General features: G+C 36.4%; 1 protein-coding gene across 2 annotated transcripts in view; it reads left to right on the top strand.

The window, feature by feature from the left end:
* Window positions 1-15,729, top strand: part of CTNNBL1 (catenin beta like 1) — a 165,022-nt gene that overhangs the window by 68,691 nt on the left and 80,602 nt on the right. For both annotated transcript variants that reach the window (XM_079944290.1, XM_079944291.1), the window contains 3 exons: window positions 3,663-3,735; window positions 3,975-4,033; window positions 5,506-5,654. In XM_079944290.1, coding sequence (XP_079800416.1) covers window positions 3,663-3,735; window positions 3,975-4,033; window positions 5,506-5,654 — 281 coding nt within the window. The remainder of the gene's footprint in view (window positions 1-3,662; window positions 3,736-3,974; window positions 4,034-5,505; window positions 5,655-15,729) is intronic.

The following is a 15,729-nucleotide window of genomic DNA, read 5'->3' as shown; positions in this document are numbered from 1 at the left end:
AACCTATGCTTGACTCTGTAATTACTCTGACAGCTGAAAGATTTAGGATCATCAGGCTCCTGGATAGACGAGAGCCCCCAAAGCTCCAACTCCCGTTGACTAGCTTTGCAAAATCCAAGAGGCTATACCTGCTAAATAAATTCTCCTTCCTCCTGATTTTGACTAAATGTCCTTGTAATTTGGCAGTTTGGTATTTTGCAGGCGTGGAGGCTGTCATCTCTGGCTGAGATTTAAACAGAAATAAAACTTCCATGGCGACTTTTGTTTTTGGCTAGGCATGAAAGATTAGTCTCCTACTTTCCCATCTAGCCCAGTTTCACTCAACGTAAGAGATATCAATCAGGTTAGAGAGGCAGAGTAGTTTGGCCAAGATCACATAGCTGGTAACTGTTAGAACTGAGATTCTAACCTGGATATTTCTGATCCCAATCATCAGAAAAACTTATAGCAACTATTATGTATTAGGTACTTCCATATTATTTAATTCTCAGAGTAACTCTCCAAAGAAGATGTTATTTTATTGTTTCCATTTTACAGATAAAGGAACTTGAGACCAGGAAATGTTACTTCGGTCATAGATGACCATTCTTAATTTATGGTGCCATGAGTATCTCAGTAATTTTGTTTTTACAGGGTTCTGTGCCAAAGAGGACCTACCAGTCCCATTTAAAGTAGTTAGATCCAAACAAATTTAATACATATTTATGTCCTAAGACTTTAGTAGCCGTTCAAAAAAATAATATGCATGAATTAAAATAAAATATATTTTTTATTTCATTCTTAAATACCACAATTACTTACCAGTAGATGTGTGTGCCTCTTGTGTAGTTGTACTACACAACTTCTAAAACCTTGGAATCAGATTGAACACAACCATCTTCATTCCTGTTCCACACTGATTTTCACATAGTTCTTTTATCACAGCAACCACTCAAACCCAACTTCACAAAGAAAAGATGTCATCAAAAGAAATGTACATAATTCAAAAAGAGACATGTACCAAAATGTTCATTGCAGCTCTATTTACAATAACCACGACATAGAAGCAACCTAAGTGTCCATCAACAGATGAATGGATAAAGAAGACATGGCACATATATACAATGGGATATTACTCAGCCATAAAAGGGAACGAAACTGAGTTATTTGTAGTGAGGTGGATGGACCTAGAGACTGTCATACAGAGTGAAGTAAGTCAGAAAGAGAAAAACAAATACCGTATGCTAACACATATACATGGAGTCTAAAAAAAAAAAAGAAAATGGTCAGAAGAACCTAGGGGCAAGACGGGAATAAAGATGCAGACCTACTAGAGAATGGACTTGAGGATATGGGGAGGGGGAAGGGTAAGCTGGGACAAAGTGAGAGAGTGACACGAACATATATACACTACCAAACATAAAATAGCTAGCTAGTGGGAAGCAGCCACGTAGCACAGGGAGATTAGCTCAGTGCTTTGTGACCACCTAGAGGGATGGGATAGGGAGGGTGGGAGGGAGGGAGATGCGAGAGGGAAGAGATATGGGAACATACGTATATGTATAACTGATTCACTTTGTTATAAAGCAGAAACTGACACACCATTGTAAAGCAATTATACTCTAATAAAGATGTTAAAAAAAAAAAAAGAAATGTACCTGAAGCTAGTGATTAACATGCTCACTAATCAGCAGATGTGAGATGTCACTGTGCTTTCCTTGTAAATCCTGTAAATCCTTGCAATCCCCTCTGAATTCAATATGATGTCCCAGGTACCTTGGCACACAGTTTGGGAACTGCAGACTTAGTGTCACGTAGGTAGTACATGCTTATGAGTTAAATCTAGGTATGTCTCATCCCAGGTTCATGTCCTTCTATTTATTTTTTTTAACGTAAATGTATTACTTGATAAAATTAACTTTAATTCAGTGTAATTTTTTAAATGACGTAACAATGGACCAGTTTCATGTCAAATTCACCTCTGTTTGCTGTCACGTTCAATTTTGTGTCTTGCATATAGCAGGTGCCCAATAAATATTTGTTGGAAAAAAAGAGGAAACCTCTCTCCTACCTTAGAGACAGGAGTTTATAAAATCAAATAAAAGACAAGAGGCATTGGAACCACAGAAATGCTATTGCTGTAGTGGCCTGATGTCTTTTGGCTTCTTTCAGTTGAGTGTATCTTGTTTGCAACAAGAATCCTGACCCTTAAAAAGCTGCGTATAAGTTGGTGTAGCTTAAGTAATTTAAACTAGCAATACTTGAACTTAAATCATTTGAGTAAGTGATTTTATTAGCGAATCCTTCATTCTAATAGACATGTTCACCCCTTGGCTTTTCACTTTTGTATTTTGATTTGTATAAAACTATTTTTCTTAAAGTGAAAAACACCACAGATTGCATTTAAACCCTGGCTGTTGTACTGAATTTCTTGAAACAAGGCCTTAAGCTTGTTCAGGGAGCATAACTTGCAGTCAGCACACATAAGACCTTGTATTTACAGATCTTTTAACCTAAGATGGGTCATACCCGGTCAGCCTTCTGAAACCCTATGGGGTGCACTTAGGCTTGATGGGGAAGACATGCAGAGAGAACTGAAAAGATGCTGGGTGTTGCTTCATTAGGGGCCACTCTTCCTTCTTAAGTGCAAAATCAGTGTCCAGACAGAACTGTGAATGGCACTAAGGGGATGGAGGTATTAGCTTCAGTATAAACACTTCCCCTGTCCTTTCCAGGTACAGTAATTATATGTTGGTTCTAAAACCTGGATAGGTAGCAAGGCTGCTGCTGATTAACAGTCGTGGTCTTTGTGCCTGCATTTTAAGGATCAAGGGTACGGTAAATAAAAACACATCGATGAGGCTTGTGCTCCTCTCTGTGTACCTTTATCCAAGGGGCATTGTTAATGATGAGGCACTTGAGTCGCACTACTAGGGCAACAATGTGGATGACCATGAAAAATAGGCTCTGCAGTAGATGTGTCCCCTCTGCAACTCCAAGTAGCAGAGCATGCAGCAGGGAAAGAATTGTGGGTAATAATTTGGGTGTTAAAATATTAACATATTTCTGCATATTTAATATGGTTTCCTTTTTAAATAGTAGGCAGATTATGGCCCATGAGCAGTTAGGTTTATGATTTCAAATTAAATTTTAAGCATTTAAAAAAAAATCCAAAAGGAACTACTTTGTTATAAAGACATTCAACTAATCAAAACAAAAGCTTGCTTTCTTTTCAGCTTCTCTGATCATCTATCAGCTAATTTACAACCTAATTTTATGATTGTAACTTGTGAATGAAGCTTCATGATGAATTTTAGTCTTAAATGTTCAAAACTTTCAATCATTTATCCAGTTCACATTTGAGTGTGTATTATGTGCTAGACAATAGTCCCTAGACTCAAAATGGGGAATCTGGGAGGGCTTCACAGAGGAGGTGACATTTGCACCTGGGCTTTAGGAGTGTGAGAGCTGTTGTGTACATCTGCTGTTTATGGTTTTACTATGCAGTGCTTGAGTCTGGTCTCTTGAGAGCAGAGGCAGACCTTTTTTACCCTTAACCTGCCCTTTCCCTTTCTAACTTCTGCTTCTCTCTAACTCAGATCCTAGTACTTGTGAAAAAATTTGTCCTGGGGAAGGAAGCAAGGCCCCTTAACGTTTTTCTCATTTCTCCTATTTCCCAACAGGCAAAGATGCCTTTTGATGCCAACAAACTGTATTGTAGTGAAGTGCTGGCCATATTGCTCCAGGACAATGATGGTGAGGCTCCCTCTCGGTATTGATATTCTGTTAGGATAGGAGCCAGGCTTGTTTCAGATCATGACAGCAAGCTCTCTTGCCTTTGGCATCCCCTTGCTCTCCCTCTCGCTCTCTGTGCAGCTTTTGTACTCTGTCAAGCTGTATTGATTTTGTTTGCTGATGTATCAGTGTTAGACGGCTGTAAAATCTGACAGTTAGCTTCATTTTTTTTTTCTCCTTCTATTTTTTTCCCCTTTTAGAAAACAGGGAATTGCTTGGGGAGCTGGATGGAATCGATGTGCTTCTTCAGCAGTTATCCGTGAGTAATTCTTATGCTTCCTGTCTGCCGTCAAGATCCATGGCTTGCTTTAAATGGGAGGTGGAGCTGGAAATTGTTGGAAGGAATAAGCCATGTGATGCAAGCCATATGGAATGTGTTGGCAGGTTTGAGGTCACATTGGAGGTACATGGTTTGCCTCCTTTTCTTAGTCATTTCCTCTTTATGGCCAGATATCACTGTGTATCTGGTGTGGACTTTCTCAGTCTTCTGATATTTATCAATCCAAAAGAGGTGTGCTTCCTGCTTAAGTGTATATTCTTGAGCCAAGAATACCAAATTATTTTTAGTTGACCCACTCCCAAGATTATTCACTTGCTTTCCCGTCAGTCTGCCACTAAATTGGAGTCTGTTCATTTAGGATCCAGATAAGTAAGCTTCAGGAGTACAAGTTCCAATGCAGTGGGATAGAGGTCAGAGAGGAGGATAGGGAAGGATGTGGCACTGGAGGCTGGAAAAAGAAATTAGAAATTGCCATTTGCTCGTTGTAAGAAATGTAAATCCTGTTGAAATGTTGTTCTGCTGGCATTCTGAAAATACTATTAAGATTTTTTTTTCTAACAAATCTCATCTGTGCTATTCCAAAACCAGGACTGAAAATAGATCATTTGGATAAAATCTTAAGCGTGTTGGGAGTGTCTGAGATGTCAGTTTGCATACAGCTTTCATCTTGGTGCCAGCAGCCTGAGTGGCTTGGCCTCCACCCCAAAAAATAGAGCTTTGAAATGTGAATCTCCCAATTCTGGGAAAGTACTTAGTCCTGTTCCCGCAAGATTATTGATCATTTTGTAGTAGACTGTATGGGTATGCATACACTGTTAAAAGGCTTTCCTCTTAACATGCCATGTATTTCCGGCAAAGATAAAACTGCTTTTCGCTGTTCCCATGATTTAGAGCCACAACTAGTCTATGAGGCAGTTCAGTAGCCCTGATGGTTAGGAAACTGTTCCTTATATTGAGCCAAGATTTGCCTTTCAGGACTGTGGTTTCTTTTAGAAGGGGAAGAAGTGTGGTTGGGTAGCACAAGTGGAGGGCTTTGGGGGGTAGCTGGCAAAGTTGTTTCTTGATCTGAATGCTGGCTTCAGGGGTGTTCACCTTATGCATTTAGCTATACTTGTCTTTTATAGAGTCTTCTACATGTTAATATATTTCACAATGAAAAGGTTTTGTTGGTTTTTGTTAAATTGCCTCCTTGGAACTATCAGTTATTCATGGACTCAGTGGTCAGTTGAGTGTTCTGGTTTTTTGCATGAACTGATAGCCGTTTATTTAACCTGTGCATCAGAAAGCCCAGTTCCTCTATAATGGAAACTGATGAGAATTTTGTTTGGTAAGCTTCTGTTTCCTCAGTTGTAGGGTTTTTGGAGTAGATGGGCTTTGGAAACTGTTGAGTGCTGGTTGATGAAAAGACATTCTCTTATGGTTCTGTGCTTTCTGATATCTTTACTTGACAGGTGTTTAAAAGACACAATCCTAGCACAGCCGAGGAGCAGGAGATGATGGAGAATCTGTTTGATTCACTCTGTTCCTGCCTAATGCTCAGTTCCAATCGTGAGCGTTTCCTGAAGGGTGAGGGTCTTCAACTGATGAATCTCATGCTAAGGTATGCTTCTTATCTCCTATTATCTCCTAGCTCTCCATCTTTTTTTGCCGAACTCCTCACTGTTAGCCTGGATTCAAGAACATGTAGCTATGGCCTTTTATTCCATTGGGTTTCCTAGATATATAAAACAGTAAAGTCTTCAAGTGTGTGTATGGTCTTTTCTAAAGTTAGATTGGATGAATAAAAAGTATATTTCAGTCTGTTTGTGCCCTGTGGTTAGGTCATTTGGGAATAGGACCACTCCATCAAAGGGAAATGGTTTTTTTGCTCCTTCTTATAGTGTGTTGGTTTTGGGAAATCTAGTCGTTAACTTCTCAACATACCCTATGTTAATTTCTAAACTTAGCCCAGTTTTCTGTATATTCCACATAGACCTGTCTGTGCCATATGTTTGTCCGTATTTTTATTATTGACAGCAGAATATAATTCATATTTTTCACTTATACATATTTTTCATTATGTGTTATTTTCAATAATGCATTGCGCATGTGCTATGTGGCTAGCATAGGAGATATGAAAATGTGCAAGACAGTTCTAGAACTTTTCTTTATAGTGCTTTCTTGTATATCTTATTTATGCTTTAATTTCTTAAAATATTTATAGTAAATATCATGTTAGTATAATTCACAGAATCCTAAAGTTGGAAGTAAATGGGAGATAGCTTGTTATGGATAATTCTTTTGAGAAATCTGGCTTGGAAGGGAAATAGAGAAATGGTGTGAAGGGGTAACCAGAGAAGGAGTTGTAGTATCAATGGTCAGTTTTTTCAATTGAGAGATGCGAGAGACTATAATCATGGGATTATTCTTTATGAAATTGAGCCAGAGTCTGCTGTCTTGAAACATATTCAAGTACACTGAAAATTCTGTTAATATATTTCATTGAAAAAATTTTTTAATAAATTTGATAGCTTAGAATATAGACATGCAAAACTACTGTTAGTAGTAGGACTGATAAGGTACTATGTTAAGTGCTTGGCTTATACAGAATTGGAGGACAGGATTCCTGCCTCCAAGAAGCTAAAAAACAGCTCTGTCACTTGAACACAGCCCAACTTTGGGTGCATATTCCTTGTAGTCTTTTTTCCCATAATTGTTTTCTCTTTAACAGCTTTTTAGGCCTACCACACATGTAATTTTCTATACTGTTTTTGTTTGTTTGTTTGAACTTAACATGCTGTTTCCCATGTTTTGACATAACCTTCATGAGAGTTTTCAATAACTGAATAATGCACTCTAAGGGAATATAACTTAGTCTTACTTTGTTATTGATATTGAGGGTATTTCCAATGTTTTGTTGTTATAAAAAATTCTCCAATGACAAATTCTACAAATTTTTGTGTTTAAACTATTTTTGTCTTTAAGATTATCAAGGTATATGTTACTAAAACCTCTCCTCTTTAAAGGCTTGTTTAGGCCCAGGGGCACAGTAGACCTTTTGGTTTGTCTAATGTGTACTAGACCTTAGATTGATTGAAGAATCTTCCTATGTGGAATTGTTTTTTAAAATTTATTTTAAAGTGCAGAGAGGAGCATTGGAATTATTCAGAGACCTTTAGTGTTCAGCAGATTTTTGCTAGCTTTACTCTCTTGAGTCTTTTGTTTGTTTATCTCCTTTACCCTTCTAATTGCTTGTCCTTTTGTTGAAATGACCCACCTTCTCTCAAGCAAATAGCATATAAAGAAGATGCATTTGGCTTCCTGGACCTTCTAACCTTAAAACTATACTCTGCAGGGACTTTTCTCTAAGCTTCTTAAAGGTCTGAACTGCCAGTGTCTTTGGATGTTTGAGTGCAAATATGAGGTGATGTATTCCTGTAGCATATGGCTTGTAAATGTGCAGCAGTGGGGAGCTGAATAAATAACCAGAAATGTGGATTATTCCGACAGGAATGCTGAGATTCTGGGAGCCTAACTAAACAGGAGCTCCAAAAGACTTAGGAACTGTACCTTTGTAGGATCTCCTAACTTTTCATATTTGAATGCTGAAGTTACTATTAGATTAATTCTTTCACATTAATTAACTATATTAGCAGATTCAGCATTTCTTTTTTTCTCTTTCCCATGCTCTTTGTTCTGTGTTATTTTTCTTCTTCAGACTCCCAAGTGGAAAGTTTAATTGGGAGGGAATTTTTTTTTCCTACTAGATTCATCCTTCCTGATCTTCTAGCAAGAGCTGCCAAGTTGCTCTGTCTCAAGGGAACCCATTCAAAGACTATGAAGCTGTAACACTAGAAGTTCAGGAAAACTTCTGTGCTTCCATTGCCCCTAAATACTAATCTTTATTTTGATTTAGACGTTCATCAAACAGTTATGAAATGCCCACCTGGAGAGGTGGCAGTATGGTGTAGTGTGGAAGAGTGGGCTTTGGAGTTGAGGCAAATGTGGGTTTGGAACATAGTTCTTTCACTTACTAGTTCTGGATATTTGGTGAGTTACTCTAAGCTTTCTGTCCTCTGACCCTCACTTTTTTCATATGAAAAATGGGAGTAATAATGCCAAATTTGCAGGGATCTTTGTGGATATTAGACTATATATATAAATTGGCTGGGACAGTTCTGCAGTTCTTAAAACATTGGTAAAGTGCTATGTTAACTTACTATGTTAAGTGCTAGGCTTATACGGACATGGACAAGACAGGATTCCTGCCTTCAAGAAACTCAGTTGCTAGTGATGGAGGCCAACATTAAATAACCATAATATAATTAAATGTGTTAACTATTGAGAGGAACAGTTAATTTTGCATGTCCACAGAATTTTTTTTAATGTTTCTGATTATTGATAAGGAAAGGTCACCAACAAGATAGTCATTTATACATTTATATGCACAAATTATCACACATACATATATATATTGGGTTGGCCAAAAAGTTCGTTCGGGTTTTCCGTACCATCTTACAGCAAAACCCGAACGAACTTTTTGGCCAACCCAATACTACCCAATTTAATACTTTTATCACCTTTATTGAGGCATAATTTATATGCAGTCAAACACTAATTTTAATTTTGACAAATGTATATACCTTTGTTTTCACCACAATGAAGATGCAAGATACTGCCGACTGAAAAGAATGCACAACGTGAGAGTTGTGAGTTAAGTTTTATTTGGGGCAAAATGAGAACTATAGCCTGGGAGACAGCCTCTCAGATAGCTCTGAGGGACTGTTCTGAAGAGGTAAGGGGGGAGGTCCGTACATATATGATTTTGGTGAAGGGGAATGTGTGCAATCAAGCACACATTTCGGCAGAGGGTTGCTGCTAGTCGCAAGGAGCAGATTAATGATTTTACTGTTTTTCTAGATATGAGAGTTTACAAGAAATTAGGCTTATAAAATCTTCTCCTGCCCTTCCACCATACACAAAAATAAACTCAATATGGCTTAAAGACTTAAATATAAGACACGACACCATAAAACTCCTGGAAGAGAACATAGGCAAAACATTCTCTGACATAAATCATAACAATGTTTTCTTAGGTCAGTCTCCCAAGGCAAAAGAAATAAAAGCAAAAATAAACAAATGGGGCCTAATCAAACATATAAGCTTTTGCACAGCAAAGGAAACCATAAATCAAATGAAAAGACAACCTCCGGAATGGGAGAAAATATTTGGAAACAATGTGACAGACAAGGGCTTAATTCCCAAAATATACAAACGGCTCATACTGCTCAATATCAAAAAAACAACCCAATCAGAAATTGGACAGAAGACCTAAATAGACATTTTTCCAAAGAAGACATACAGATAGCCAACAGGCACGTGAAAAGGTGTTCAACATTGCTATTATTAGAGAAATGCAAGTCAAAACTAAAATGAGGCATCAGCTCACACCAGTCAGAATGGCCATCATCAAGAAGTCTACAAAAATAATAATAAATGCGGAGAGGGTGTGGAGAAAAGGGAACTCTCCTACACTGTTAGTAGGAATGTAAATTGGTGCAGCCACTATGGAGAACAGTATGGAAGTTCCTTAAAAAACTAAAAATAGAGTTACCATATGACCCAGTAGTCCCACTCCTGGGCATATATCTAGAAAAGAGGAAAACTGTAATCTGAAAAGATACATGCACTCCAATGTTCATAGCAGCATTATTTACAGTAGCCAAGACATGCAAGTAACTTAAGTGTCCATCAAGAGATGAATGGATAAAGAAGATGCTGTATGTGTATATATATATATATATATATATATATATATATATATATATATACACACACAATGGAATATTATTCAGCCATAAAAGAGAATAAAATATTGCCATTTGCAGCAACATGGATGGACCTAGAGATTATCATACTAAGTGAAGTCAGTCAGACAGAGAAAGACAGATATCATATGATGTCACTTATATGTAGAATCTAAAAAAATGGTGCAAATGAACTTATTTACAAAACGTAAATAGACTCACAGACATAGAAAACAAACTTATGGTTACCAAAGGGGAAAGGGTTGGGAGGAGAGATAAATTAGGAGTTTGGGATTAACACATACGCACTACTATATATAAAATAGATAAACAACAAGGACCTAATATATAGCGCAGGGAACTATATATGATATTTTGGAATGACCTATAATGGAAAAGAATCTGTAATGGAGCTGAATCACTTTGCTGTACACCTGCATCTAACACGACATTGTAAATCAACTTATACTTCAACAACAACAAAAAGTCTTCTGAAAATAACTCTCTGGAGGCCTGTTCTGCCAGTTCTTGCCAGAGCACAGAGTGCCTCATTCCTGATATCTCCACCCTGAACTCCTTTCAGGGTGTGTTGAAGGTCAGCGACTGCTGTGGTTAGTGACCTAATCCTTGTAGAGGCAGATGGCAAGTGACAACTTTCAGTTGGCAATACATAGTTTTATATTTTGTAGTAGCCACAGTAAAAAGTTTAAAAGAAACAAAATAATAGGTTTTATTTAATGCCGTATATTATAAATCAATTCAACATGTAATCAATAAACACATTATTAAGCCATTTTGCATTATTTTTTCCTACTAAGTCTTTAAAATCCAGTGTGTATTTTACATTAACATCTGAATTCAATGCTAAATTTTCATTACAGTACTTGATTTGTAGTTAGATTTCATAAAATTTACAGTTGAAAAAGTAGATTCCCATACTTAGGTTTCTCTAAACATACTTAACTGTTTCCCAATAACTGAATCAAGTATCAATTTCTAAACTTAAATTTATTTAAATTAAATTTAAATTTTAGCTCCTCAATTTAAATCTGAAATTTAGCTATATTTCAGATGTTCAGTGGCTACATGTGGCTAGTGGCTATGATATCGGACAATGCATATGTAGATCATTTTTATCACCCTCCAAAATTTCCTTGATCACTTTTGCAATCGGTTCCCACCAATCCACCTTTGACCCCAGTCAAACATTGCCATTCTAGAGTTTCATATAAATAGAATCATACAGTATGTGTTTTGTTTAGCTTATTTAACTCAACAGGTTGTTTTTGAGGTTCATTTATTTTGCATGTATTAGTAGTGTGGTTCTTTTTTTATGCTTAGTAGTATTCGATTATATTTCTGCATTCCAGCATATCGGTTTGTTTATTTATTCACCTGTTCTAGACACTTGGGTTGTTTCCATTGTTTTGCTGTTGTGAATAAAGCTGCTTAAAAGTCTTTGGATAAACATATATTTTCATTTCTCTTGGTTAAATACTTGGGAGTGGAATGAGTGAGTTATATATTAAATAAAAATTTACTATTAGAAACTACCAAGTTGTTTCCCAAAATGATTGTATCATTTTATATCCCTACCAGCAAGGCATGAGAACTCCAGTTGCTCTGTATCCTCCTTAATACCTGGTATTGTCAGATTTTAGTTTTAGCCATTTGAGTGAGTATGTATTGTGGCTTTAATCTGCATATAACTGATTACTCAGGTTGTTGAGCATCTTTTCATGTTCATATTGACCTTTCTTATACCTTTTGTTAAAGTCAAACCTTTGTTCAGACCTTTTGTCTAAATTTTATTTGGGTTGTCTCATTGAGTTTTAAGTGTTCTTTACTCTAGGTAGAAGTCTTTGTCAGATACATGTTTTAGAAATATCGTTTTCCTAGTCTGTGGCTTGCCTTTTCATTTTTTAGCAGTATCTTTTAAAGAGCAAAAGTATTACTTTGATAAAGTCTAATTTGTAAAAAATATTTTTTAAATTGTGCTTTTGGTATGGTATATAAACTGTGTTTGTCTAACCCAAGGTCTCAAACTGTTCCTTTCATATTTTCTTTTACAACTTTCAGTTTTAGGCATTTATAGGTCTGTGATCCATTTTAAGTTAATTTTTATATATAGTGTTAGATATGAATTGAGGTTCTTGGTTTTATTTATTATTTTTGTATATAGATGTCCAGTTCTGGCACCATTTATTGCAAAGACTGTCCACATTCTGTTTAATTGCCTTTACACCTTTGTCAGAAATCAATTATATATGTGTGGGTCTATTTCTGTGCTTTCTATTCTGCTCTATTGATCTGTGTATCTATCTTTTTGCCAACACAACCCTATTTCGACTTTATGGTTAAGTCTTGAAATTACATGGTGTGAATCCTCAGACTTAATGTCTTTTTAAAGATTGTTTTAACTATTCTAGTTCTTTACTTTCTTTGTCTTTCTGTATAAATTTTAGAATCAGCCTGTTAATTTCTAGAAAAACTCTGCTGGGGTTTTGATTGGTATCATATTGAATCTATGGGTTCTTTTGGGGAGGATGGACATCTTTGCAATAATGAGTCTTCCAATCCATGAACATTGTATATTTCTTCATTTATTTAGGTCTTTGATTTCTTTCATCAGTGCTCTGATTTTTAAAGACAATTTGATACTTTATATTTTACTAGAAATTTTCAATTTCATAGACTTTCAAGTTTATTAATATGTTGTCCTTGTATCATTCTTTTCTATATCTTCCATTTCATTTCATCTTTTTCATTTTCACCTCTTTATGTCTCTTTTATAATCCTTTTTTTTAAATTTTATTTATTTTTTTATACAGCAGGTTCTTATTAGTTATCCATTTTATACATATTAGTGTATATATGTCAATCCCAATCTCCCAATTCATCCCACCACCACCCCACCACCACCACTTTCCCCCCTTGGTGTCCATACGTTTGTTCTCTACATCTGTGTCTCTATTTCTGCCCTGCAAACCAGTTCATCTGTACCATTTTTCTAGGCTTCACATACATGCATTAATATACAGTATTTCTTTTTCTCTTTCTGACTTACTTCACTCTGTATGACAGTCTCTAGGTCCATCCATGTCTCTACAAATGACCCAGTTTCATTCCTTTTTATGGCTGAGTAATATTCCATTGTATATATGTACCACAACTTCTTTATCCATTCCTCTGTTGATGGACATTTAGGTTACATTGCTTCCATGTCCTGGCTATTGTAAATAGTGCTGCAATGAACATTGGGGTGCATGTGTCTTTTTGAATTATGGTTTTCTCTGGGTATATGCTGGGTCATGTGGTAGTTCTATTTTTAGTTTTTTAAGGAATCTCCATACTATTCTCCATAGTGGCTGTATCAATTTGCATTCCCACCAACAATGCATGAGGGTTCCCTTTTCTCCACACCCTCTCCAGCATTTATTGTTTGTAGATTTTTTGATGGTGGCCATTCTGACAGGTGTGAGGGATACCTCATTGTAGTTTTGATTTGCATTTCTCTAATAATTACTGATGTTGAGCATTTTTTCATGTGTTTGTTGGCCATCTGTATGTCTTCTTTGGAGAAATGTCTCTTTAGGTCTTCTGCCCATTTTTTAACTGGGTTATTTATTTTTTTGATATTGAGCTGCGTGAGCTGTTTGTGTATTTTGGACATTAATCCTTTGTCAGTTGATTCATTTGCAAATATTTTCTCCCATTCTGAGGGTTGTCTTTTTGTATTGTTTATGATTTCCTTCACTGTGCAAAAGCTTTTAAGTTTAATGAGGTCCCATTTGTTTATTTCTATTTTTATTCTCATTACTCTAGGAGGTGGGTCAAAAAAGATCTTGCTGCGATTTATGTCAAGGAGTGTTCTGCCCATATTTTCCCCTAAGAGTTTTATAGTGTTTGGCCTTACATTTAGGTCTTTAATCCATTTTGAGTTTACTTTTGTGTATAGTGTTAGGGAGTGTTCTAATTTCATTCTTTTACATGTAGCTGTCCAGTTTTCCCAGCACCACTTATTGAAGAGGCTGTCTTTGCTCCATTGTATATTCTGGCTTTCTTTGTCATAGATTAGGTGACCACAGGTGTGTGGGTTTATCTCTGGACTTTCTATCCTGTTCCATTGGTCTATAGTTCTTTTTCTGTGCCAGTACTATACTGTCTTGACTACTATAGCTTTGTAGTATAATCCGAAGTCAGGGAGCCTGATTCCTCCAGCTCCATTTTTGTTTCTCAAGATTGCTTTTGCTATTCGATGTCTTTTGTGTTTCCATACAAATTGTAAAATTTTTTCTTCTAGTTCTGTGAAAAATGCCATTGATAAGTTGATAGGGATTGCATTGAATCTGTAGATTGCTTTGGGTAGTATAGTCATTTTCATAATATTGATTCTTCCAATCCAAGAACATGGTATATTTCTCCATCTGTTTATGTCATCTTTCATTTTGTTCATCAGTATCTTATAGTTTTTTTTTTAATTTTTTAATTTAATTTTTTTATACAGCAGGTTCATATTAGTTATCCATTTTATACACATCAATGTATACATGTCAATCCCAATCTCCCAATTCATCACACCACCACCCCGACCCGCCACTGCTTTCCCCCCTCGGTGTCCATACATTTGTTCTCTACATCTGTGTCTCAATTTCTGCCCTGTAAACCAGTTCATCTGTACCATTTTTCTAAGTTCCACAAATATGCGTTAGTATGCAGTATTTGTTTTTCTCTGTCTTACTTACTTCACTCTGTATGACAGTCTCTAGATTCATCCACATCTCTACAAATGACCCAATTTTGTTCCTTTTTATGGCTGAGTAATATTCCATTGTATATATGTACCACATCTTCTTTATCCATTCGCCTGTCGATGGGCATTTAGGGTGCTTCCATGACTTGGCTATTGTAAATAGTGCTGCAGTGAACATTGGGGTGCATGTGTCTTTTTGAATTATGGTTTTCTCTGGGTATATGCCCAGTAATGGGTTTGCTGGGTCATATGGTAATTCTGTTTTTAGTTTTTTAAGGAACCTCCATACTGTTCTCCATAGTGGCTGTATCAATTTACATTCCCACCAACAGTGCAAGAGGGTTCCCTTTTCTCCACACCCTCTCCAGCATTTGTTGTTTGTAGATTTTCTAATGATGCCCATTCTTTATTTATTTATTCTTTTAAAATTTTTGAATTTTATTTTATTTATTTTTTTATACAGCAGGTTCTTATTAGTCATCAATTTTATACACATCAGTGTATACATGTCAATCCCAGTCACCCAGTTCAGCACACCACCATCCCCAGATGCCCATTCTAAACGGTGTGAGGTGATACCTCACTGTAGTTTTGATTTGCATTTCTCTAATAATTAGTGATGTTGAGCAGCTTTTCATGTGATTCTTGGCCATCTGCATGTCTTCTTTGGAGAAATGTCTATATTTAGGTCTTCTGCCCATTTTTCTGATTGGGTTGTTTGTTTTTCTAATATTGAGCTGCATGAGCTGTTTATATATTTTGGAGATTAATCCAAACTGTTGTATAGTTTTCTGTGTACAGGTCTTTTGCCTCCTTAGGTAGGTTTATTCCTAGGTATTTTATTCTTTTTGTTGCAGTGGTAAATGGAATTGTTTCCTTAATTTCTCTTTCTGATCTTGTTAGTGTATAGGAATGAAGAGATTTCTGTGCCTTAATTTTGTATCCTACGACTTTACTAAATTCACTGATTATCTCTTGTAGTTTTCTGGTAGCATCTTTTTTTTTTTTTTTTTTTTTGCGGTATGCGGGCCTCTCACTGTTGTTGCCTCTCCCGTTGTGGAGCGCAGGCTCCGGACACGCAGGCCCAGCCGCCATGGCTCATGGGCCTAGCTGCTCCGCGGCATGTGGGATCTTCC

This window comes from Stenella coeruleoalba (assembly GCF_951394435.1).
Source record: "Stenella coeruleoalba genome assembly, chromosome: 15".
Classification (NCBI taxonomy): Eukaryota; Metazoa; Chordata; class Mammalia; order Artiodactyla; family Delphinidae; genus Stenella; species Stenella coeruleoalba.
Note: the sequence above shows the minus strand (reverse complement) of the source record. Positions and strands in the feature narration are given on the sequence as shown.